Below are 24411 nucleotides of genomic sequence, written 5' to 3' on the forward strand. Positions count from 1 at the left end.
TGCAACACCCCTGCCAATACATGGACAGAAGAGTAGTTGCACCCTCTCCAGGTTAGGAGTTGTCTGAAGGAGTCATGAACCTTCTTGTAAGTTCTAACACTTGGTTATTAGGTAATCAGCAGCTGTAGATTCTGCCTGAACAGGCAAGGGTTAAGTGGATGTGATTCTGTCTACCAATTGTATTGCACCATGTACACTGGAGTGAGATTAGAGAGTGAGCACCACCTGACCAGGGTAATAAAAAAACCCTGGACAGGGAGGGGCTAGGTCTTACCTCAGAGGTCTTTTACCAGAGAAGTCAGTGAGTTCCAGAAACCTCTGAGAGCACATGCTCTTACCACAGGCCTATTGGCCTCAGCTCTGTGCACCATCAGCACTCAGTTAATCCCAGGGCAAGAGCTGCAGCATCTATAACTGGACAAAGCTCCATCCCAGCCTGCATATGCTACCATGCTGGTGAACCAATTCCTGAGGACCACTCTCCATGACCACTCCAGTAATCCAGAATCTCCAGTAATCCAGAATCTGTTCCAAGATTGTTTTGGCCATTTGCCTGCAGTTTTTCTAATAAAGAACCATGAGTTATTTAGCACTACATTGCCTCCGTCTGTTCCCTGGATAAAGCTGTACCACCAAGGGCTCCCCATCCATCACCCAGGGACATAACAGACACTCAGGTGTTGCCCCAGGGAGAACCAGTACATCAGCCTCTCCCTCTACATTTCTTGCGCACACCACCTGCTGGAGACCTGCCAAGCTGTAGGTCAGCCCTCCAGTCACCATAACAGGCACCGTGACATCTGCGTGCCTAGGCCGCAACTGCCAGCCACTCCGGTATTCTGGGCCCTGGCTGCCTCCAGGCCCCAAGAAAAGGCTAGACCCTGGTGAGGGATGTTGCATAAGCAACAATCAAAACAATGGATTTCTCCCAGTGAATCTGCTCCAACGAAGGCAAAGACGGTTCCATCGGCTGGAAAGGTCATGGCGACGATTTTTTGGGATGCGAACAGCGTCATCTTCATGGATTTTTCAGAAAAAGGAAGAACGATCACTGGACAATTCTACAGTGAGTTATTGGACCACTTTTTAAAAAAAATTGAAGGAGACACTGCCACATTAGGCAAAAAAGAAGGTGCCGTTTCAACACGATAACGCACCAGCACATTCATCCGGAGTTGTTGCTGCCAAACTGCATGAATTGCGTTATGAATTGCTGCCGCACCCCCCGTATTCACCTAATGTGGCTCCCTGTGAATTTTTCTTATACCCTAACATGAAGAAATGGTTAGCAGGAAAAAATTTTAGCTCAAATGAGGAAGTCATCGCCGAGACAGAGGCGTATTTTGGAGAGTTCAACAAATCCCATTTTTTGGAGGGGTTACAAAATGGCAGGAACGTTGGGAGAAGTGTATCTTCCTAAAAGGGGACTATGTTGAAAAAAAAAAAAATTTTAAAAATGGTGTCATCATTTTTAACATGGGTACTTATTGGACTGTCATGCCTGGATCTTGGGCAGGAAATGGCTTTATCCTAAGGTCCAAGGCGACACAGCAATGTCATTCATTTGAACTACGACTGATATCCAGGTTGAGGAACCACAAGGAAATAAGATGAATGATAAACTGTAATTATAGGTATTTCCATGTAGTCTTAAAAGAAGTAATCAGGAAAAGAAAGTACATCCCCTTTACTGCCTGAAAAATGAGTGATCTCAACAATTTAGTACGTATGACAACAATATTATGGCAGGTACTTTCTATTAGGCACCTCTGGATCTCTTACAGATATACAGCTGCAAATAAAGCAATGAATGTTGCAGCATAAGGAGAGATGAGCTGTGGAATAGAATCTGTCTTCACATAGACTGAATAGTTAAGCAGTAAATAGTGCAGGTCTATGATAACAGCTATGCCCTTTCTTTCATCTTGTAGGACAGTGGAGAAAGATGACTTCAATAAGTAAAGCAGTATACAAATATTATTTTCTGTCCAAGGTTTTATATATTTTTGCCTCATTTCAGGAACCACAGTGCCGGCATTACTGAACAGCACGTCCAACCACCTCTACCTGCATTTCTTCTCTGATATCAGTGTGTCGGCTGCTGGCTTTCATCTGGAATACAAAAGTAAGATCGGGTTATTGAGGGCATTACATTTTGATGCAACTGTGCCTTTCACAAAGTGCAATTGATAGATGATGACCTCTTCTGTGTCACATATTCAGCATTGCACTGCAAGCCATGTCATCTATAGCTGTACCATCCAAAATCCTTTTTTTAATACTACTGATTTATTTTCTGATGCTGGTCCAGTGGATCAGATTTCACAGCATTCTTCAGATTGTCATTTGTCACCATTTGGTGTGAAATACATTAAAGAGGTTCTCCAGTGACAATAAGTTAGCTCCTATTAATAATATAGGGTCTCAGCAATGGAACCCCCACAGATCATGAGAATGGGGGAACCGTTGTACCGCTGTTGTTCCCCAGATGAACAGAGTGACTTATCTCTATGGCACTGATGGAGATAGTCAAGTGTGACGCTTGTCTATCTCAGTCAGCGCCATAGAAATGAATAGATCAGCTGGCACATGTGTTACTGGCTGCTGTGTTCATCCAGGGTACAAAGGGGTTACAACAGACCCTTGATCTGTGGGGGTCCCATCACTGAGATCTCCACCGATCAGCAAGTCAGTCCCTATCCTGTAGGAAATTGTACAAAAACATATGTATCCTATCAGCATGTTCCTGGATTGAAAAAAGGCACACGTAGAAAGAACATGTAGATGATGCCCTCAAATTAAATGGAAGACTACTACTTCTATAATTTGAAAGTACTAGAGTATAGATCCATCATGCTTTCCATGCTGCTGAAAGTTACCCACCATAGTTAGCACTATGTGAAAGAAAATGGAGAGTATTCCATTTTATATGCTGAATCTCTGCATCACTTCTTGATCCACCATTATTCTATTAAGTTTTTGTTACACTTTGTCAATTTACAATGATATGTATGTAACAATTTACAATGATATGTACAATGATATCTCATCTATTGGGTTTTTATTCTTTAAACATTAAAATAACCAGTAAAGAAGCATTTCTTTCTGCATACTAAGCTAGACTCATGCGTATCTGAGTAAGCCTGCCATTACCTAGAACAAATAAATCTTATATTTAAAGCTATCACAGTACAGGTAGTATTGGCTTTATTGCTGAGTCTCCACATTGCTAATTGAGGATGTTGCAAATGCAAATTGTATAGATTTGCTGAAAAGCAATTAATCTATGCAAACTAACAGCAGTTAACTCATTACTGGGAGGAGCAATACTTCCTGCCTATTTCTCAGGCAGTCCTTATGGTAGATGAGTAAGGGGGCATATAGCACCAAAAACATATTAATCCTTATTTGTCAATGGATTTGAGGTTGTTCAGTAAAGAAGAATTCATATATTTTGGAGAGCTTAATCTGGAATGTAACATTTTTTATTTGTATTAACGTTCAACTCCCTTGGAGCATAAATGAGACCTATAGCTTACAATTATTGTGGAAAAGTTTAGCTACGTACTAGATTTCAGTCCACATGTAACATGTGTAATGCACAGCTAGTACAATATTCTGCGGTCCTAAAGAATGTGTTAATAACCTTAGTATCTCAATTGATTTTAGCTGTAGGCCTTGCCAGTTGCCCAGAACCAGCAGTTCCTAGTAATGGAATGAAAATTGGAGAAAGATACCTTGTGAATGATGTGGTCTCTTTCCAGTGTGAACCAGGATACACTCTGCAGGTACTTCTGCCACCTCAAGCTGCATCATCATTCTCCTATACCAGTGATGGCGAACCTTTTAGTGGCCGAGTGCCCAAACTGCAACCCAAACCCCCCTTATTTATCGCGAGGTGCCAACCAAAAATGAAAGCAGTAGGTTTTTGATCCCTGTTCTTCAACAACTTTCAATCATACTGGCCTCCTGAGGACAGCAACACAGTAGAAAGATGGAAAATTTGCATCACTTTAGCTTCTTTCCAGTGTCCCTCTGTACACAGAGAATTGTGGGGGCCAGCAGGAGGTCCTCCAAAGATAATTCGGCCCCATCTACTCATTCTCCCTCTTCCTACAGTTTGAAGTAGCAAAGTAAGTATCATAATATGTCTGAAAGCAGCATCTTTTAAGTGGCTTGCAATTGCAGGAAGATTCTTTGAGTCCTGTCTGGGGTGATGGCCCGGGTGCCCACAGAAAGGGCTCCGAGTGCCGCCTCTGGCACCCGTGCCATAGGTTCGCCACCACTGTCCTATACTGTATGTATGTACCCATGGGGTATTGGATGGATATGAAGATTCAAACCCTACATGTTCCAAAGATTTATCAGTCTGACCAGTGAAATGGTCCATTCAAGCATATGAACTGACGATATTTGGTTAAAGGGGTTTGTGGGGCGGGGGGTGGCTTGAAATTAGGTAACATGACCCTCCATTTGCTGCCATTTTACAGACAGGAATGGCAGCTGTTAAGGTAAGAGACATTTTTGAACAAGGGGGGACTTACTTTACATTTCATGAAAGTGACGCAGAACTATTAATAGATGTATATTGGTAATTTTCTTAATATCCCGCCCCCCACATTTATACACACATTATGTAAAATTATGTAAAAACATAATGTAAAGTTGCAAACCTTTAAGTTAGCTTGCACATTAATTTTATAAAAACACATTTCATGCAAAGAAAATTCGGCCACCGCTTTGAGAAGTTATATAGAAACCAAATTTCATTTGACTATATACTGGTCAATGTTTTTCAAAGGTTGTACTCATTTTCACATTGAGAGACTTTACATGCTGTAAAACAACATATCCATGCCATTGTTCACAGCGTAGACTTTATGCATTGACACTGGCCAAGAACGTTCTAGATGCTCCACATTGATAAAGGGACTTTTTTGCCATTTTGATTTACAATGTAGCAAAAAAATAAATCTATCTCCACAGTTGTAGTGCCAGGTTCTAAGTTTTGGTTTGAGTTTTATGTATGTAATAAAAAAAATATATAAACTATAGTATATGATGTTTTTATGGGTTGTATTCTTTGTCTTTCAGGGCCACTCACATATTTCATGTATGCCGGGGACAGTAAGACGCTGGAACTATCCACCTCCTCTGTGCATTGGTATGTGAAGAACTTTTCTTTGATCTAGTTCTGCTGTATAATAACAACTCCATTAAAAAAGTATGCAATCCTAGAAAAAAAAAATCTTATTTGCCAAATACTCAGGGTCAGTACACAAATTCAGGTTTCTGGATGCATTTTTCATGTCCAAATCAGGAGTTGAGTAAAAAAAGAGGAGTAGCAGTTCTCAATTATTTCAGTTGTGATCCACACCTGAACAGAAAACCTGAACCAAAGTTGGTGGTGTCACTGGAATGTGTATTTTAGAATTTCACAAATCTGTCATGTTGCCTTTTGCCCATATGTAAAACTTCCCCATTGTTACATGGCAGAATATGCTGTCAAATTCTGTCACAAATAATGCTTTCACTTCTTTTGCAAGGAAGGTATAATAGAGATATCTGCAGTCTGCAGGTATTTCAGTTTATGAGCCCCATTCACACTCTACTGCAAAATAATCAGCATCTAAATAACAGCAATAATATCAGGAGCAGATCTTTCTATGAAATACTCTGCCTCTTATGGTGTTTGTATTACAATATGGAAAAGTTCCATTGTGCTGTTTCCGATGCATTTTTAATGCTGCATAAACCATACTCGTATCTGTAGCGTCGTAAAATGTTTTGTACCTTTTACATTGTAACAAGCAGTACTTTTCTATATTTTCTTCTGGTAAGTGGAATATTAGTTTTGCCAAGGCAAAAAAAAAACAAGCCATGTGTACAGATGACAGCATAATAAACACATTCATTATTCATAATATTTTCATGGGATCTATTAAATGCACAAAATATGAATGAACCGTTTATTCTGCATGAAATTCATCTTCCATATCATGTCTCTACGCTAGCTGCATATTAATACAGCGGATTCAGTCAGCTTTGTCATACAATGTTGTGCATCTAGCACAATGCACTAATTTAATGTATCCTCATAGACCCTGGATGAATGACTTTGTGCCAGGATATATGGTATAGATCACTTTCTGTGTCTTCACTTAGTCCAAGTGATACAAAAGCACAAAATGATATACCACTTTTCAAATGTACTTTTTTTTATTTCCTTCCATTCAGCCCAATGTGGAGGTGTGACAGAAGACATGGAAGGTATTATACTGAGTCCTGGATTCCCAGGAAATTATCCCAGCAATTTGGACTGCACCTGGAAGATCTCTTTACCAGTGGGATTTGGTGAGTGGCAGCGCAGTCACATTTCATATACAACATACTTCAGCCTGGTAACTCCTGCCTAATGAACTGTGACAGTGGAGGTTATGGGATGTTGTCTGATGTGGAATACAGTTGGTAGCATGGTAATATTTTACTATTAGGATGTCAGATACACAGATGTTCAAGATTCTTTGTTTACAGACAAAGTTTTCTTTTCCTTTGTTTTTTTTTACTGTCATGTTATCAGTATTTTAGACAAGATATTATTGTCATAACAGGCCTTAAAAATGAGTTACAAATAATAGGAACATCCATTTTTTAACTTTATTTCTCATGAACACTTCTTGACACATCCACAGAATATGTAACAAATACTTGATAGATGCTGATCCCATCTCTTGGGAGATCAGATCCATGTGATCTCTGCTGTATTTACATTGCTGTGTGTCACCATATAGCATCCTCGTAGATAACACAGCTTTTTAATTGTGCATGAGCCACTTTCTAAACTGAAAAATTTATTTTAACACAATATAAGAACCAGTCACAACATCAGGATTTCTTTTCATTGAGGCATGCAATCTTTGATAAAACCCATATGCATTCACTTCTTACATTGTAACTAAGGGGAGAAATAAGGGGAAAATAAGCGGATTAAATATTAATGTGGTCAATGTGTGGAATTAATTGGGTGTATTCTGCCAAGCACAAAATACTTATCCCAGCTAATTAAAGCTAAGCTATAATGAGGTGTGACTTTAACTATTTAACTTCAATAACTTCAAAGCCTCTGTGCTTTATTATTTTTCATATTGCATGAAAATTGATAGCATCAAATATTTCTTCAGTTTATTTCACATTATGGGGTTGGTAGCTTTGTAACTGTATGTCTAATACCGTAATTTTATTTGTTAGCTACCACTGTTTATTAGATTGTATGTTTATTAATTTTGTGGCAAACAAATATTAATAGATTGTTGCAGAGATGTAAGGAGGATACTTTGTTATAAGATAGGGGATAATAAGGTGGGCTGTATAGGGTTCCTTCACAAGAACCCTCTACTGTATTTGCTGGACATTTAGCAAGACTCATTTCCTGTTTATTCTGAACTATGTAAGTTCTTTAGTGTTACCCTGCCTCAGGCCTTGTATTAAAAGTTCTTGGTCACTTATATATGTTTACATCAATCACAGATTGCACAGCATTACAAAGAGCTTGCCAAATCATTTTGCAGTTCTACAAGGTTGCCATCTTGTTAAACCACTGGACCATCTGTTGAAACTTGGTTTAACCTGCCTTTCATGTAACACATATTGAAAATGTTGAAACATATTAAAATGTATCTACATAAGGCCAAACTATAACTAGTTTCTTTTATAGAGAACCTGTTGATCACCTTTCCAAAATATTGGAGGTTAATTATTTGGCAATAGTTTATATAGTAAGTAAAATAAATGTGTATGGCTGTTATCATACTAGCGATCCCTAGTTGATCCCAAAGCTGACCATCCATAGTAAAGTACCAGTAAAAGCATTGTTGAGATGACTGGAAGTAATAAAAACACCCAAAGTTATTACATATTCCTGAGTCCAGCCACTGTAAGTTGGTATAGACTATGTTTCTATAAATGTGTTAGCTGTATAATAAGCCTTGTCTTACTCAAACAAAATATGCTCAGGAAATGACTTCTCTCTCAAGACTGGATAAAAATATTAAACCAATAAAATAATGCTATACTGTACTAGCTAATCTTTATCGATGTACTTTTTACAGGAGCACACGTCCAGTTTCTCAGCTTCTCAAGTGAAGCCAATCATGACTTTGTAGAAATCCGCAATGGACCTCATGATACCAGCAGTGTCATTGGACGGTTTAGTGGGTCAGAGACGCCAGGCAACTTACTTTCCACGTCCCATGAAACATCAATTTATTTCCACAGTGACCACTCTCAGAACAAGCCAGGTTTTAAACTTGAATATCAAGGTAATTGTAAGAAATGTTACAGAGATTAGATAACATAGATTAACTGCAATAAAGAAGACACACATAGTCTGCACATAGTCATTCTGTTATCCCCCCTTTCATAGGAGAGTGCTATCATATATAGAAAGTGTTGGGTAGAAGAATGATTGCATTAATCTAAGAAGAAATCATTTCTATGGTGAAATACAGTGTTTAAAAGACTTCTTGCAGAGTTCTATCATTTTCCTTAGCTAGTGATAGTGGTTTTCAAGAAAAATGTGTGGATTTTATGTCTGAAGGTATTATGAATCATCTTTTATGTGTCACCTACAAAAGTCAAACTTAAAAGAAGATGTCAGACTAGTATAACATTCTCAGTTTTACAAAGGCCATATTCTATAAAAATCTTCTAAGTCTTTGAACCATTTGTTTATAAAAGGTATTTGGGTTACATGAATGTGAAACTTATTGTAGCATTTTATGTATTTTGTCTTTGCTCTGCAGCCTATGAACTTCAGGAGTGTCCAGATCCAGAACCATTTTCTCATGGTGTTGTTCGAGGAGCTGGATACAACGTAGGACAATCAATCTCCTTTGAATGTTCTCCCGGATACCAGTTGATAGGCCATGCTGTTTTGACATGTCAGCATGGCACCAACAGAAACTGGGATCACCCATTTCCTAGGTGTGAAGGTAAGTCACATAGGACTAATCCAGCTCAGACAATTGTACGGAAATAATAAAAATACGTAAGCAGAATTTTGCAGTACAGGATGGAATAAGCCTCTAATTCCAATTTAACTAATCTCCAGCTTCATAATAATATGTTTATTGGGTCTAAATGTAATTACATAGATTTGCAACATGTAGGATAAAATTGAAAAATGAAGAAAGATCTAGCAAAAATGTCATTATTTTGATTATGTAATTAAAGGGGATTGCCCATGAAATTAAATTTGTATCTCCTAGTGATGTTTACACAATAAAGATGATTTTTAATCCCTTACTTTACAATTTTACTCCATTTACAGTTTTATTGCTGTTTTTACTCCTATCACTCAGTGGTGGTCAGTGTATGATTCAGCAGTGTGGGCGCGCACTAGCTGATCAGACACTTCATGATTCCTCTCTGCCATGATATGCTGTGTGCTGACAATGTGCTTAATGTATCAATGTACAGGGATTAACTACACTTTACAATATAACTTCTAATGATTGTACTAGTATCTGATAGAAGAGAGGGACAGATCAGAGTCATGAGATTCATATAAGACACAATGACATACTCAGCTCTGCTACCTCACCTAATGATATATTCAAAGAAAAATCAGCTCACCAGAAAGTCCAGACAGTTCAGTTCTTTGACTCCAATGGCTCCCGCATGGACAACCTTGGCCACAGGTGTGCACAGAGCAGATAATTGTAATTGAGGAAACATCCAGCTGAGCACGGGGAGTCGATAAATGAATAAAAATAGCAAAATTTATTTGATCCTTCTTAAAAAGTAGAAATATACAGCACAGTACATAGGATAGAAAAAAACATAAAGGCTACAAGCCTCAATTACAATCACCTAATAATACACACAATAAGCACTGCTATGCCCCTCTCCTTGGATCCAGAGCTTATCTTGCTGTAGAGCTGCTGCGGTCTCCACTTCACCCCTCCGTCTGTTTATGGTCATATCCAGGGACAACCCAATTGCAAATACCAGGACTGATAGAGAAAGGTTGGAATTATATCTGTGAAATGCTCTATTTTTGTTAATAACATTGAATTAGAGAATGGGTTATTTTGTTATTGTGAGTATAATTAAGTATTTTATCTTTGTGGGAATACCCCTTTAATATTTTACAATATTTGTATCTTTCAATATGCTATTTAGTGCCATGTGGAGGAAACGTCACTGCCTTCAATGGTTCCATTTATTCTCCTGGCTTTCCTAACCAGTATCCAAATTCCCAGGATTGTTCCTGGACCATTACTGTGCCACTAGGATATGGAATTCACATCAACTTCACTATCCTGGAGACAGAACCTGTGAATGATCACATCACTATTTGGTAGGTACTGTAACTAGAGTTCTTTAGAGAAATACTTTGTAGAACTCAACGTTATTTGTTTTATTATAGAAAGAGCAGCAGAATATTCTATAGTTTACCATACAAACTCCAAGGAAGGAAGCAGCACTCCAAGATAAATAGTGAATATTTATTCCACCAGTGGTAAGTGCTACGTTTCGGCTGACTCTATGCAGCCATTCTTATGCATTTGAGCTTGAGAATGGCTGCATAGAGTCAGCCAAAACGTAGCACTTACCACTTGTGGAATAAATATTCACTATTTATCTTGGAGTGCTGCTTCCTTCCTTGGAGTTTGTATGCATATGGGATCCTGAGTCAGTTCCTTGAAGCCTGCACCCACATTGGATTTAATCCGGTTATCCACAGTGCTGCTCCTTCTACCTATTTATCTGACACTATAGTTTACCATAGAAATAAATGAGTAAAGCTTGGACAGATCATGCAGTATACTACTAGTATGAAGCTCAAAATCGGTCAAATACCATTTATAAGCAAATGTTTTGATTGGGCTTGAAATTAGCTGACAGATGCCTCACTTGAAGTTGCTGGGCCCAATGTAAAATCTGTATACAGTTTTAAAAAAACAACATCTTTTGGGCTCCGAAGCACGGGGTTCCCCTGAGCCTTATGCACTCATTCAACTTACTCCCCTGATTTCCGATCTTGAGAAACTGAGGAATAGATGGCACAACAAATGTAAAGGGAGACAGTCCTAAATGCATATGAATAAATATGTATATTTACACACACATATATCTATATAAATTATATATTAAAGCAATCAACACAAGCAGAATACGTTTGTAGTACTAAAAAAGGACATGCAGGCAGGGTCGTGAACTTACTGCTTCACAAAACATTATTGCGGCCTCAAATAGAATAAGAATTACGTTTTCCCGAATCAACATATATACTGTAAGTTTATCTTTGCAGCATAAACATTGTAGGTGAATATTCATTTTGTCAAATGAAAAGTTTCAAAAAGCACCACAGTCCAGCCACAGTCGTGCTATATTTGTTCATTTAAATGAAATGTAATAAAATTAGGGGCAACAGAATAAGTGAAGATTTTGGGTATTCTGTTTTTAAGTACCTCAAGTTGAAGCTGAAAATGCAAATAATGTTTTAGAGTATATTAAAAGACAGATACAATCACAGGGGAGGATTTTGTACTTACTTTTCTCCTCCTTATGCTACCTCCACTCCAAGTGAATGGGAAGGATCGTGGAGTGTGCATCAGCAGAGTAGCTATAGCTTGTGCCATGGCCCTGTCTGGCATAGAATTATCTGGCTGCACAGACCTTCCCCTGGATATACTAAAGCCGGACTGAGAAGATGGTATATACATGATTATGTGTTGTTATTACAAATAAATTACTTGTATCTGGTCTTCCAATGAATTTACAAAGGAGTAGGGAACAACAAGTAGTATTATAGTCTGGGGTTCCTTACAGCTAGAGACATAAAACTCCCTGCAGTAAATCCAGACAAGTAATAGCACAATCCTTGTCAGCATTAAAAAGGGGCTATATGTTATATAATGAAGTATGGTTTAAAATAAACTAACAATTCATGTTATTTAGTTTTTTTTTTATTTTTAAACATGTGGAACTCGATGAATATTTGCCTTTTTCCAACATACTGTATAAAGCTCTGTAAACTAGGATGACTTTCTTTTTATAATTTAAAAGATATGTCTTTTGTTAAGTCAAAGTAAGTAACTGTAAAGCTCCAAGAAGCATAGCATGCAGGAAACATAAAGGGAGTAAAATCTAAAGATCTGCAGACAAGACTGAATGTCTTTTTCCTTCTTGAATAATAAAGTAGTCTTAGAATTCTGCACTTACATAAGGCTTTTTGTTGAGTTCTGAAACCTGATGCTTAGAATGTAAAGGATGTTAAGAGATCACATAGGGTTTCATCAGGCATCATGTCTGATACATCTTGAAAACCTCATGCTGGGCTGTAGGTGAGGGCTGTGAGATCCTGCCGAGGATGGAGGTGTCCCACCCTACTCTCTTCTCTTACTGCATAGCTGGAAACCTTCAGTCCATTTCTCACTTACACAGAATTCATGCCGAGTCTATATACCAGGAATATCAAAGCAACCGGCTATCTGTAGGGAGAACTTGCTGTGCACAGAATGGATTGGACAGGCTGCTTAACCTTTAATGTGCCAAAAATGCTGCACTTTCTCATATGTATATGCCACAAGAGTAATGGATAATACCATTGAAAGATTCATTTGCTGGATGATTAAACATGCTTATGCCTACTTTGCCTCATGACTGATGGATTTGAGCCTGAAATCCATGTTCTGTTGTTTTATATCTAATAGAAACAATAAACTGTACAGAACAGAAATCAGGATCCCTAAGAGATGTGTAGACGTGTTTATCATATACCTTCCCTGAAAAAAAGACCTACCCCAAAAATAAGCCCAAGCATACTTTTTCAGCCTTTTGAGAGCAGGGCTAATAAGTTCATCTATCAAAAGTAAATGCTTGAAGCAAAAAGTCATAGAAATGCATATTTTTATTATTTAATCACAAATTCTTCATAATTGTAAAATTGGGAAATACATGAGAGCAACACACAGATAAAAAAATTACACATAGCCCTGGTGTAAACATCATAAACCTTAAAAAACACTAACAATATTCAATGCTAAGTAGCAGCATAATCAGATTAAATGCAGTATACATAGGCAAAAGTGCAAATATAGTGCTATATTGATTGTACCCATGTGAAAAACATGGGAAAAGGGGAATAAAGCAAAAATAATAGTAAAAAAGGCAAAGGATCACCCGTATCAAATATATATATCGACCACAGGCTAAGAGAACCAACCCCGACACGTGTTTCACCTATAATGGCTTCCTCTGGGGGATATATAAGGCCTAGCGCAAAAATAAGACTGAGTTACAAACGGCCATATTTTTGGAGCCATGGTACCTTGAAACATAGTGTAATTGTAAGGAGGAGAATCTTCCCTTTAATTTTTGTAGGTGACCCAAAACTAAGATTTCCAATATAAGGCCGCTTTCACACAAACCTGTAAAAACAGCCATGTGCAACTCGAACCATACCATTGCGGTATGGGTTGCATACATTCCCATGCCTTTCAATGGGCAATACATCCATCCAGCCCACTGTGCTGTACCGTACCAAGGGGGAATGATCAAGCAGGCTCTATATTCCCCAGTAAGTACAGGTGTGCCGCAGGTTTCCCTATGGAGAGGGAAGGGGTAAGCTCCCTCTCTCTAGCACGGTGCCAAATGCTCACCAGGCCATTCGGTGTGAAAGCAGCCTTATAGTCGGGAGTGAAATTTTTTTTATAAACAACTCCCATTCCTAACATTAACCTTAACTGTTGATATCTCAATGCCTGTGGCACCTAGAAACAAAACCGTTGTGTGGAATAAAAGGGGAGATTCAGTTCAGAACAATTCCCTGTTTGGCGCATATGGTGACCTGACCGGAAACAAGATTTAGGTCGTGTCATGTAATCCTGTTAACTCATGGAACACCAGGAACAAGAGATCGAAGGAAGAGAAAAGACATTTAACATGTAAAAAAAACCACATGAAACCACATGAAATAAGGTCATTTTTGTAATTGAAACTGGATTGGGATCGAGTTTGCAACATTAGGATCAAGAACACCTCACGAGAATGTAGGGCTAGTGTCCAATCTCCGCCCCTCACTTGTCAGGCTACCCTTTCGAAAGAGAATGACTTGTAAATTTGTTGTATTGCCTTCATGTTTGTCTGAGAAATGTTTCAATAAGTCAGACATATTAACTTGTGTATCGTGTACATATTTTAATCACCGATAAATAATTTTATAGGTTTATGCAGTGCTCAGTTTATGTTGCGCCCAGCAGAAAACACTGGATTGAAAAGTGCTGTTGTCTGTGCGCCTGAATCCCACTGAACCTATGCTATGGGTGTTTCTCCAGTGATGGAATTGTCCAAATATGTCCAGAGGACATATCTCACTGTAAGAGCATACAGTGCATTACGTCCTAGCCCTGCATTGTAGGCCTCAACACACATACTTACAACAGAGACAGCAAAAACAAGGTATAAATCTAGCCTCACTTCTGTGGAAGAAGCTTAGACCTTTGTTTCCCATGACACCCATCCTCTGTGGTATTTAACGCTCTTTTGTTTTGTTCTTTACTTGTATTTACATTCTTTTATCCATGATTTATTTCATGGTGCGACTTCTCGGCTGATAAATACTTGTGGGCTTTTCCTACTGAAGGTCGAGCCTTGAGGTTGCTGATGGATTGTGGCAGGACAGCTCGTTAACACTCATTTAAAAAGCAAGTGAAGATAATTGGAAAGGATGGGGACATTGTCAAAGTGTCCCTGGTGCTAAGGCCACAGGCCTGCATACTGAGGATAGGACAGGAGGAAGCTGGGAGGATGGGGACTCACTTGACACTGACAAATTGCTCACTTTTCAGAAACTGTCACTCGTCTGACCTGAGGAATATTGTACTTCTCAAATTCTCATTTCTGTGATGCAGCCGCTCTCTCACATTTATATCTATTGTCTCCTATTTGTATTCTGTACACTATGATATTCTGTATTTCTCATGTAAAACTGTGTCTGGGTTGTGTATATTTCTTTAAAATGGAATTTTGTGTAACATGTAATATAACATTTTCTTCATGCAATTAAAATGCTGCCTAATATGAAAGGTGGAATTATCCAAACATTTTTTTTTAATGTAAGAAAAAAAATTAGGCGATGCTTAGTGTTCCAATAAAATTCTTGGAAAGAGTAGACAGTGAGAAAATGTAGCATATTTATCAAGGTGGTTGATGCCGGCCTGGATAATAATATTGTAGTGTAATGTTTATTAGTTAGCTTAGCGTATGCCATGATGGTGCAAAATGTTACATTATACAACATTCCTTTTTCCCTCCAAACCAGTAACATGTTTTTTAAGAAGAAAAATTATATAGTTAGACATCTATAATGCATTAAGCATTACTATACATTGGGGGATTTATCACCATGTTGTCTGGTTTCTTGTACTACTTTTTAAGACATTCTTGTCTCTGTTAAAATCTTTTTAGTTTCAATTGAGACACAAAGTGGGTCATTTATCTTTGGTGAGGACATTTGTGTGTCTTTTTTAGTTTTGTCCAGGTTTTGGACTTGTTTGATTAATCTTTGGGGGCATTGCACATCTGGCATTTGAGTTTGTTGGTTTTAACAATTCATTTAAAAAAAAGTCTACCAAATGTCACAGTCTTGAACTACTTATCCCTATTGCTTTTGTCTGCTCAGGACAGTTTTTTTTGCAGAAAAAATGTTGACTTTTTTCCTGTGATTGTGCAAACATTTTCATCTTTTTTATATACTCACATCTGGATTTTAAAGATATATTGGGTGCAACACTGAAAACAAACTGCAACGAACATTGCTGGAATGAAAAAGTTATAAGAGAAAAAAAATAAAATAAATTACCCTAATAAAGTCTCAGTTTAGGCAAAAAAAGCATCAGTAGAGATTAAAATGGTGATAAATTTCTCAATGAATTCTGAATTCAACAATTATTTTAACAAACCTTTTGCTTATGTTTTTTTGTGCAGGGATGGTCCTTATCAAACGGATACTCAGCTTGGTGTTTTCTCTAGCAGTTCCAATAAGAGGTCTACAATGAGCTCCTCCAACCAGGTTCTTATAACCTTTCATAGCAATGCTGCAAATGGAGGAATCTTTGCATTGTACTTCTACGGTGAGCAAGACAAAGTGAATGGAAATAAACAACTTCTGTCACATGTACTTTCTACCTTTATTGTATTGTAGTTATGTTTTTATCCTTACTTGGCACGTAATGCAAGGAATCATACTTTTGGAGCCAGAATCTGCTGGTTTCCAATTAGAAAAAGGCAAAATTATTGCTAATGTAAATTATGTCTGGGCAGTCCGTATCTAAAGCAGATTATACCTGAAACCATATTATTGTATGAAACGAAAAATTATTTTTGTTCCAGGATACCGACTTCGGAAATGTAAACCTCCAATGACTGTGCCAAATGGAGAGGTTCTGTCAGGTAGTGAGGAATTTCTAATGGGTGAGTTTCCATGGTAGTTGCACAAAATATTCTGCTTTGAAAGCTTACTTGTTTGTAGTTTTAATAATATGAGATGGTTTTAACCAGACCTTGTGAGGACAATAAGAGTAAACAAAATTTGAGTGCATCCATATTTCCTGGAAGTGGGGTCATTTAAAATCTAAATATAATGGCAGAACACTGCAGAATGGGAAGCAGATTTGGAAGATTTTAGGAAGCATACAAAACTTGAAGCTGATGGTCCCCAGTGCAAAGTCTGTGCCAGGCCCCCGACTATAATGTATGAGAAAGTGACACCTTATGGGCCCCTTAAATCCCCTAAGACCGCATCTTCCTCAAGTTACACCCCTGACTAACCCTATATAGTTGACTTTTGACCAGATTTTAACACCTTCCCAACATCTGATGTAATAGTACATCACACGTTGGGTGCGAGTGCATGGAAAGGGCTCACGGGCAGCAAAGACTTACCGGTAACACCCATGATCAGTGCTAGCACCAATAGTGGGTGTCAAACCAGCCATCTTGCTGGCGGCTTAAAAAATGTTTTTACTCAGAAAACAAGCCATCACACAGCTCTGTACACAGAAAAATAAAAAAGTTATAGATTTTTGAAGGTGGGGAGTGAAAAATTAAAACACAAAAATGAAAAAGGACTGCGGCAAGAAGGGGTTAATCAACTAGGGCCTATAACTATTATGTTTGTATTAATTTTATAGTCTTAAATATCATATTGAATTAGTGTCAAATCAAAGTAGCTAGTTATTTTAATAAGTTCCCTTTATGGACTTGAAGTACATCAGCAAATATGAAAACTTAAAGTAGATGCACAAGGTTCACAATCTTACTAAAACTGAAATCATAAAACACACCACATATAGAAAGGTAGTAATTTAAGGTGGTCTGCAAATAGAGCGAGAAAGTATGAAACTGAAGATATTTTTCCAGCTATGCATCTGTTATAATCATTATGCAGGAGGATATGAAAAGAATACATTGTCAGCATTACCAACATGCAAAACCTATTTTTTATGCTATATATAGATTTATTAGAGTATTTTAGTAACAACCTGAGCCAAGACTAAGTGTTTTATTATCAGGGTACAGATAGATTTATAACAATGTACTACAATATCTTGTATATGCAATACAATATATCGTAACACATAGAATTTATTTTACCTAATTGTATACCCTAGGTGACATTGTGCGTTATAAATGCCTCCCGGGATTCACATTGATGGGGCCAGAGATCCTGATATGTCGACTTGGAAATCGTTTGCAGTTTGAAGATCCTCCTCCGACATGTGAAGGTAGCTTAAGTCTAACTGCATGTCGTTAAGATATTACTAACCAAAATATTAGTATTTTGGTCCTTCTTAAAGGCAGAGTTGCTATAGAATATTGAGCAAGGTATCCCAACTGTTTTGTTGCTCTTGCTCTCGGGAACAATCAAACTACTTAGTTGACCCTTCCGACTGTTTTTTTTTTAAAAAGGGGTGTGGCTCATTGGAATTGTAATTTGCTCTGCCTCTCTCTCCCAGCTGCTTCGGTTGCCCTGGGCCTTAAGCATACTTGTTTTATTCTGGACACACAGCTGGTTCATTAGTGCATTTCCAGATGTGGAACTTGTTCTGCATCATAGTTTAGAATCTATGGTGAAGAAAAAAAGTTAGAAGCCCAGGGGGAACTATGCAGCAAAAAATTGAAGTATTACAAAAACCTCAGCACCGTTGTATTCTTAACATTAGCAGCTGGCAAACCTGGCAGACACCCAGGACAACTCTAGGGGATCTAGGATGCTTGATATCTGTCATGATGAATGTCAGAAAAAGGCATTGAAACTCTGCAATTCAAAGGGGTTATCAGACAGATATAAAAAACTGAGCATGTACGTACCTTCTTGGTCTTCCATGCCCCTGTAAACAAACGGGCACGACACAAAGAGACCACATTTTTATTTTTTTAAGCAGCAAACCAAACAACATTACTCATTTTTGTATATCTCTCGGACAACCCCTTTAAAGGTCCAGATAAATCTGTAGTTATCCCAGCGTGATTTTCTTCTTGAATAAAATTCAGCTAAAGAAAGGATTCTCACTAGTAAATTCAGAATGCTGTTCTGATAATGTTTTTATTTGCATTTTCCTCGCAGTACATTGCCCAGCCAATGAAATCCTAACAGATTCTACTGGAGTCATTCTCAGCCAGAGTTATCCTGGCACTTACCCTCAATTCCAAACGTGTTCCTGGCTTATTAAAGTTGAAGCTGGATACAATGTGACACTGACAGTGGAATATTTTTTGAGTGAAAAGCAGTATGATGAATTTGACATTTTTGACGGTGAGATAAAATCCAGTTCAAAATCAATCAATTTTTTAAAAAATTCAAAAAAGTTAATGCTACTATTGTATATAGGTTGCAAATTATACAAAATATGTTATTTGTAATCGTTCTGGGTATAAATGCTTTATTTAGAAATTTATTATTTCATCAGTGGTCCTTTTTTGAAACAACAATAGACCAAAGTTTAAAATTAGGGTTAGTTCACATCTCTGTTAGGTGTTAAATTATTTCTTTCAGTTACTGTAAACCATTATACTTATCTGTTTGTAGTCGCTGGAAAGACTTGCACTGTTCTGTGTGTTCTACCACTTCTGGTTTTGACATGAAGGAAGTAACTGAAGATCTAATGGAGATGTGAAATGGGCCGAAGGCCCCCAGGACACCACCGTATTGGGGTCATGATCTGACCACATAAATTGTCAGTCAGTGAACTCAAAAACAGAATTTGGCAAAGCTGTCATAGTAACATAATACGGCTACATGCACACAAATGTATATAAGGGATTTGAGCTAGGAAAAAACTGGAGCCGAAATGATAATGTGAACACAAACGTTCAATGCCTTACAATGGAAAGTCGTCCCCAAGGAATCATACTAATAATCCCCAAAATGTTGTAAATTTCACTAACAGTATAAAATTCATCAAAAGAATAATGCCAGTTTACTTCTTTCATGTTATGAATTGCAATGGACTTCAATAAAAATGTGCCAGGTTATATATATATATATATATATATATATATATATATATATATATATATATATATATATATATAGAGAGAGAGAGAGAGAGATATAGATATATATATTTATAGTTTTATATATCACCAGCCAATGAAAACAACACTAATATATATAAGCTTCCAGCTTTCTTAGATTTCAGTACTGATACACAGATACATTATCATTTTTATGAGAGTTAAACCTGTTGAAATTTTGGAATATTGATCATAAACAGGCAACAGGTACTCAGGCCACTAGCAATTTCTGCTATTAATTGTGTGTATAACACACTACTATGGAAACTTATGTGTGCATTGGAAGAACAGCACTGATGTCTCCATTGTGAGCCAGGAAATCACACAAATACAAGCAATAAGATCAATACTGAAATATATTTAACAGGAAAAGCAGCACTGACCAAGGGAGACCAATTTACACATTCTCAGGCTCCCTCTGTAGGGATCCCAGATCTTTGTGCCTGAGGTTGCCCAAAGGCTCTACTACTACACCAAAATAGAGAAGCATTATGAGTAGTCCACTGTACTGTAGGTGCAGCAGATTTTGTATTGAGGGTTACACACCCGAGATCAAGTCATATCTAGTGATGAGCAGACCAGTTAAAATTCCGGAATTTTAAAAATCTGCTTGAGTCTACATTTGGTTATCGAATGAGAACCCACACAAGTAAAAACCCGCAATCACAACTGGCACCAACCGTGGGTGTTAACTGTTAAGAAGCTGCTGGCAAAATCTTATTTTATTACTGTGCTCTGTGATCTACATTACTAGTATTCCAAAATAACTAAACATTGAATAAACAACATAATTCCCATTAAAGGGGTTGTCCGAGTTTAAAAAAAAATATATATGTGGCCGGGAGCGGGGTTACTAAAACAATAAAGCTGTACTTACCTCCCGGTGCCCTCCCGTATCCAGCGCTGCTGTCGCTCCGGTCCGGGGGCCATGTAAACAAACATGGCCGCCGGAGCAGCGCTGCATTCAGCTTCCGGCCGGATGCGACAACCTTCCGGTCCCCATACACAATGCTGTGTATAGGGACGGATAGGCGTACCCGGCCACGGCCGGCCGGAAGCTGAGTCCAGCGCTGCTCCGGCGGCCATGTTTGTTTACATGGCCCTTCGGACCGGAGCGACAGCAGCGCTGGATACGGGAGGGCACCGGGAGGTAAGTACAGCTTTTTTGTTTTAGTAACCCCGCTCCCGGCCACATATTTTTTTTTTTTTAAACTCGGACAACCCCTTTAAGAAGCTATTTCTATAGAAGTTACTGTAATGGCTGTCTTCTAGAAGTAAAATATATTTTGTTTATAAACATTGCATACTGTATATGTATCATACGTGCAGCTTTATTGGGTTTGGTTTTGTATCATCTCTTTTTAGGACCCTCTGGTCAGAGCACACTGCTCTCATCCTTGAGTGGCAACTATTCAGCTCCCATGACCTTTACAAGTACAGGAAACAAGGTTCTTCTGCGGTGGATATCTGACCATGCGTATAGCAGGAAGGGTTTTAAGATAAGATATTCAGGTAAGATGGACAAATTGTTTGTCATGGCCAATGGTTGAGGATAGATAAGTGCTGACAGTTTTTTAGGAAACAGTTGTATAAATATATGTGGGAGTAGATATACAAAATGTGCAGAAGTAGTTGGAAATGTAACATATAATAACGTGACATTTTCTACTTCTCAGACACAACCAGTGTCACATTTAAAAGAGAAATGGACCCAGCATGTTCAGCTTCAAGCAATGACCTTTCCTTTGGTGCTTCTTTCTAAATTTTAGTGGCCTTAAATAGTCATGGATACCCAGGAAGCAGCATAATCTAGTCTTCTAGCTATAGTAGTAAATAGCGCTCTGTGAGCTGTGATTCACATGTTCCTTACTGTTTCTACCAACCAACTTGACTATATAAAGCTTCTCCCAAAACATGTGACCAATTAAGGAAAATTTGCTTAAAACTATTTTTAAAAAATGATATCAAGACTTTTCTGTAGTAGAAAAAGGATTATTTTATGAGGCTGCAAATGCTGGGGCTGGTATCTATAGAAAAAATGAGTCCTGACAGTTTCCTTTAATTATCAGAATTACACTAATACAAATACTGTATGACTTCTGTAGTCTAGACATTTTTTGGCAGACTTGAGATTCCTAATGACTACATGAGACCTATGATTAGATATATTGAACTTTTTGTAGATGTAAATATTTTTTTAGTATGGCTGATGAGAAAAGTCAAGGTTTTATTGACATGATGTGCAATGAACCCTGTGCTTGTTAGTATGCTTGTGCTTTTATGTTGATGCAGCAAAAGCAATGATGTCCTTTGCACAGCTATTGTTTCATGAACATTAAAAAAAATAAATCCGGCTCATGATATACTATGTATGCTTTATTTTATATATTATTTGTTAGCTGCATACTGTAGTCTCCCCCGTCCTCCTCTCCATGGCTCTGTACTGGGTCCTGTCATCAACCCCCCTGGAGGAGTTGTGCGGTTTACCTGCAATCCTGGCTATCGACTTATCGGAATTAACTCAGCTACATGCCTACGCCGTCCTCAAGGCTATTATGACTGGAATTCAGAAGTGCCACTGTGTCAGGGTAAGTTTAGAATACTAATCCCAAAGCGTTTAATATAGTTTTCCAGTCAAATCCATAACAAACCTGTGAAATCTAGAATTAGACACCTTTTCCAACTCATCTGCAGTTGCCTTATTTCAAGTTTTTCTAAAAAATGCTAAAATGTACTAAAGCAAAGAAGTTTTTTGCATTCAGCATATTAATAGAATATAATCTATAATTTACAGTGACAGAAAATGATATATGTTGTGTGCAATACAATGTTATAGCATTTGCTTTTATTCATGTTCCCGAAAAAAACAAGTAAGGCTATTTGGGGTCTACCATGTTATTTGGGAAGATTTATTATCTCATTAAAGCTAAAACTTTGATTTAAAAATAATTTTTACCAAATTGTCATGTGTTATTCCCCCTTTCAAAACAATGGTGTCCATATGGTGCTGTTTGTCCTTTTCTTCCCAGTGTTATGGCAATTTATGTTCTGAAGCTACCTGTAAAAAATCTTCCTCAGCAGCAGTTAAGTGGCTAGACAGTAACCTCTTCCTGTCTTTGCCCTAAAGCTGAGTTGATAAGCAGCCCTCACTTCCCATGATAGTTTGTGTTCTCTGAAAATGTAATTCCAGTGACTCAGAAGTAACTAAAATAATTCAGTAAATCCAGTGAGATTACTACAAACACATTTTCTAAACTCAGCATAGCGAGTATATGCAGGAGTATATAGTGACTAGATTGACCGTTTCTTTCACATGGAGGAACCTGCTGCATGCAATAAGTAGTATAATACAGCAGTTAAACAGTTACATAAAGTGTAGTGGGGCAACTAAGGGTTAACAGCTTCCCTTCTATGTACATATTGGAGAGCAGGGCTTGGGGTACAGTGAAACAGATAAAGTTCTGCAGATTCAAAAACTGTGATGGAGGGTCAGATAGGGATCAGGGGTACCTCACTATTCTGTGTAGAGACTTTCTTCACTTACAGATCTTCACAGATACAAGAATCTCCTGATAGCTACACACATGATTCCCTCTTCCCTCCAGAGGAAGCAGGAAGCAGTTAGAACCCTTAGAAAATAAGTGTAAACTAAGGACGGTTTCACAGAGATAGAGCTATACAGCCTGAGGAGACTGCTACTGCAGGGAGAGGCTAACCTTAAAAGAAACTGCTGGACATAGGTAATTCAAGTAACAGGCAAAGTTGTGCTTTAGGTTTTACATATGCCAGAAACAAAGATATCGCCCGATGGCAGATGGCTGTCAGTGTCTATATTATTCTAACAACTTATATCAGGACAATCACCTGTTACTAAAAATGTAACATAATTTGGCTGCTTTTACTTTTGCCTATATTTTTATTTCAGCCTTTTATATTACTACAGAGACTTATGTGCACAGTTCAGTTACATAGTCACCTATTTATGCCCTGCTTTCTAGATGAAAATGATGTTTTCAATGTGCCCCAAATTATTGTAATTAAAATGAATCATGTATTAATATGTATGTTAGCAAAAGCAACAAAACCGCCATAGTTATCAAGTTTGCTGCTTGCATTTTTTCACAAGGTGGATTTTGTATAACACTTATTCCTGTCACTCTTCCACTTAGTACATTGGAATTCTGCACAGCGTGCAGTCTAGACGGAGATCTCCCTCAGCTTCCCTCCCAGCCAGCCTGACACTGTCATAATTATCATTTCAACTGGAGGCACGAGGTGTCCCCCTTCTTCTGTCCAGCCACTAAATTACCTGCCACCACAAGATGCCGGGCTCCTTGTTACCAGGCCAGGCCTGGAGGAGCTGCCACACTTTGAGACAATAATTGAGTGTTGGCCTCTGTGAGCTGTGTCTGCACTTAATTCACCTTTTTCTTACATAGTTAATTTTCTGGAAATCAGACAGCCATTCCAATTGAATTTTAAAGCTGAAGGCTGCAGAACACATAAAACTATATAAAAGACCCTCCACACTGCTTTTTATCCATTTCAAACTTTTTGTGTACAATATGCTGTCATATTGTGGGAAAGTTATATATTCCCTTATGCAGTTATTTAACCATTGTAGGAGTTTTGCAGGAATGAAAAGAAAATGATTCTTGTGTCTTATTAATCACATGTGTAATTTTCAATTATATTCATACAATTCATGGTTAGATTATCATTTCCCTGCTTGTGATATTTGGCCCCCTGGCTGCATCTCCACTTGCCATATGATGCTGCCACAATGGTCTAGACTTCTGTGTACCAACCTATGATTTTCTGACTACC

At 37.9% G+C, this 24411-nt stretch overlaps 1 protein-coding gene across 2 annotated transcripts in view; it reads left to right on the top strand.

Annotated features, from left to right (window-relative positions):
• Positions 1-24411, top strand: part of CSMD2 (CUB and Sushi multiple domains 2) — a 648217-nt gene that overhangs the window by 584982 nt on the left and 38824 nt on the right. For both annotated transcript variants that reach the window (XM_072136727.1, XM_072136728.1), the window contains 13 exons: positions 2021-2125; positions 3670-3788; positions 5095-5164; positions 6238-6354; positions 8109-8318; positions 8802-8990; positions 10183-10360; positions 15994-16139; positions 16399-16479; positions 17679-17792; positions 18635-18823; positions 20950-21096; positions 21984-22172. In XM_072136727.1, coding sequence (XP_071992828.1) covers positions 2021-2125; positions 3670-3788; positions 5095-5164; positions 6238-6354; positions 8109-8318; positions 8802-8990; positions 10183-10360; positions 15994-16139; positions 16399-16479; positions 17679-17792; positions 18635-18823; positions 20950-21096; positions 21984-22172 — 1854 coding nt within the window. The remainder of the gene's footprint in view (positions 1-2020; positions 2126-3669; positions 3789-5094; positions 5165-6237; positions 6355-8108; positions 8319-8801; positions 8991-10182; positions 10361-15993; positions 16140-16398; positions 16480-17678; positions 17793-18634; positions 18824-20949; positions 21097-21983; positions 22173-24411) is intronic.

Source organism: Engystomops pustulosus, chromosome 2 (genome assembly GCF_040894005.1).
Source record: "Engystomops pustulosus chromosome 2, aEngPut4.maternal, whole genome shotgun sequence".
Lineage (NCBI taxonomy): Eukaryota > Metazoa > Chordata > Amphibia > Anura > Leptodactylidae > Engystomops > Engystomops pustulosus.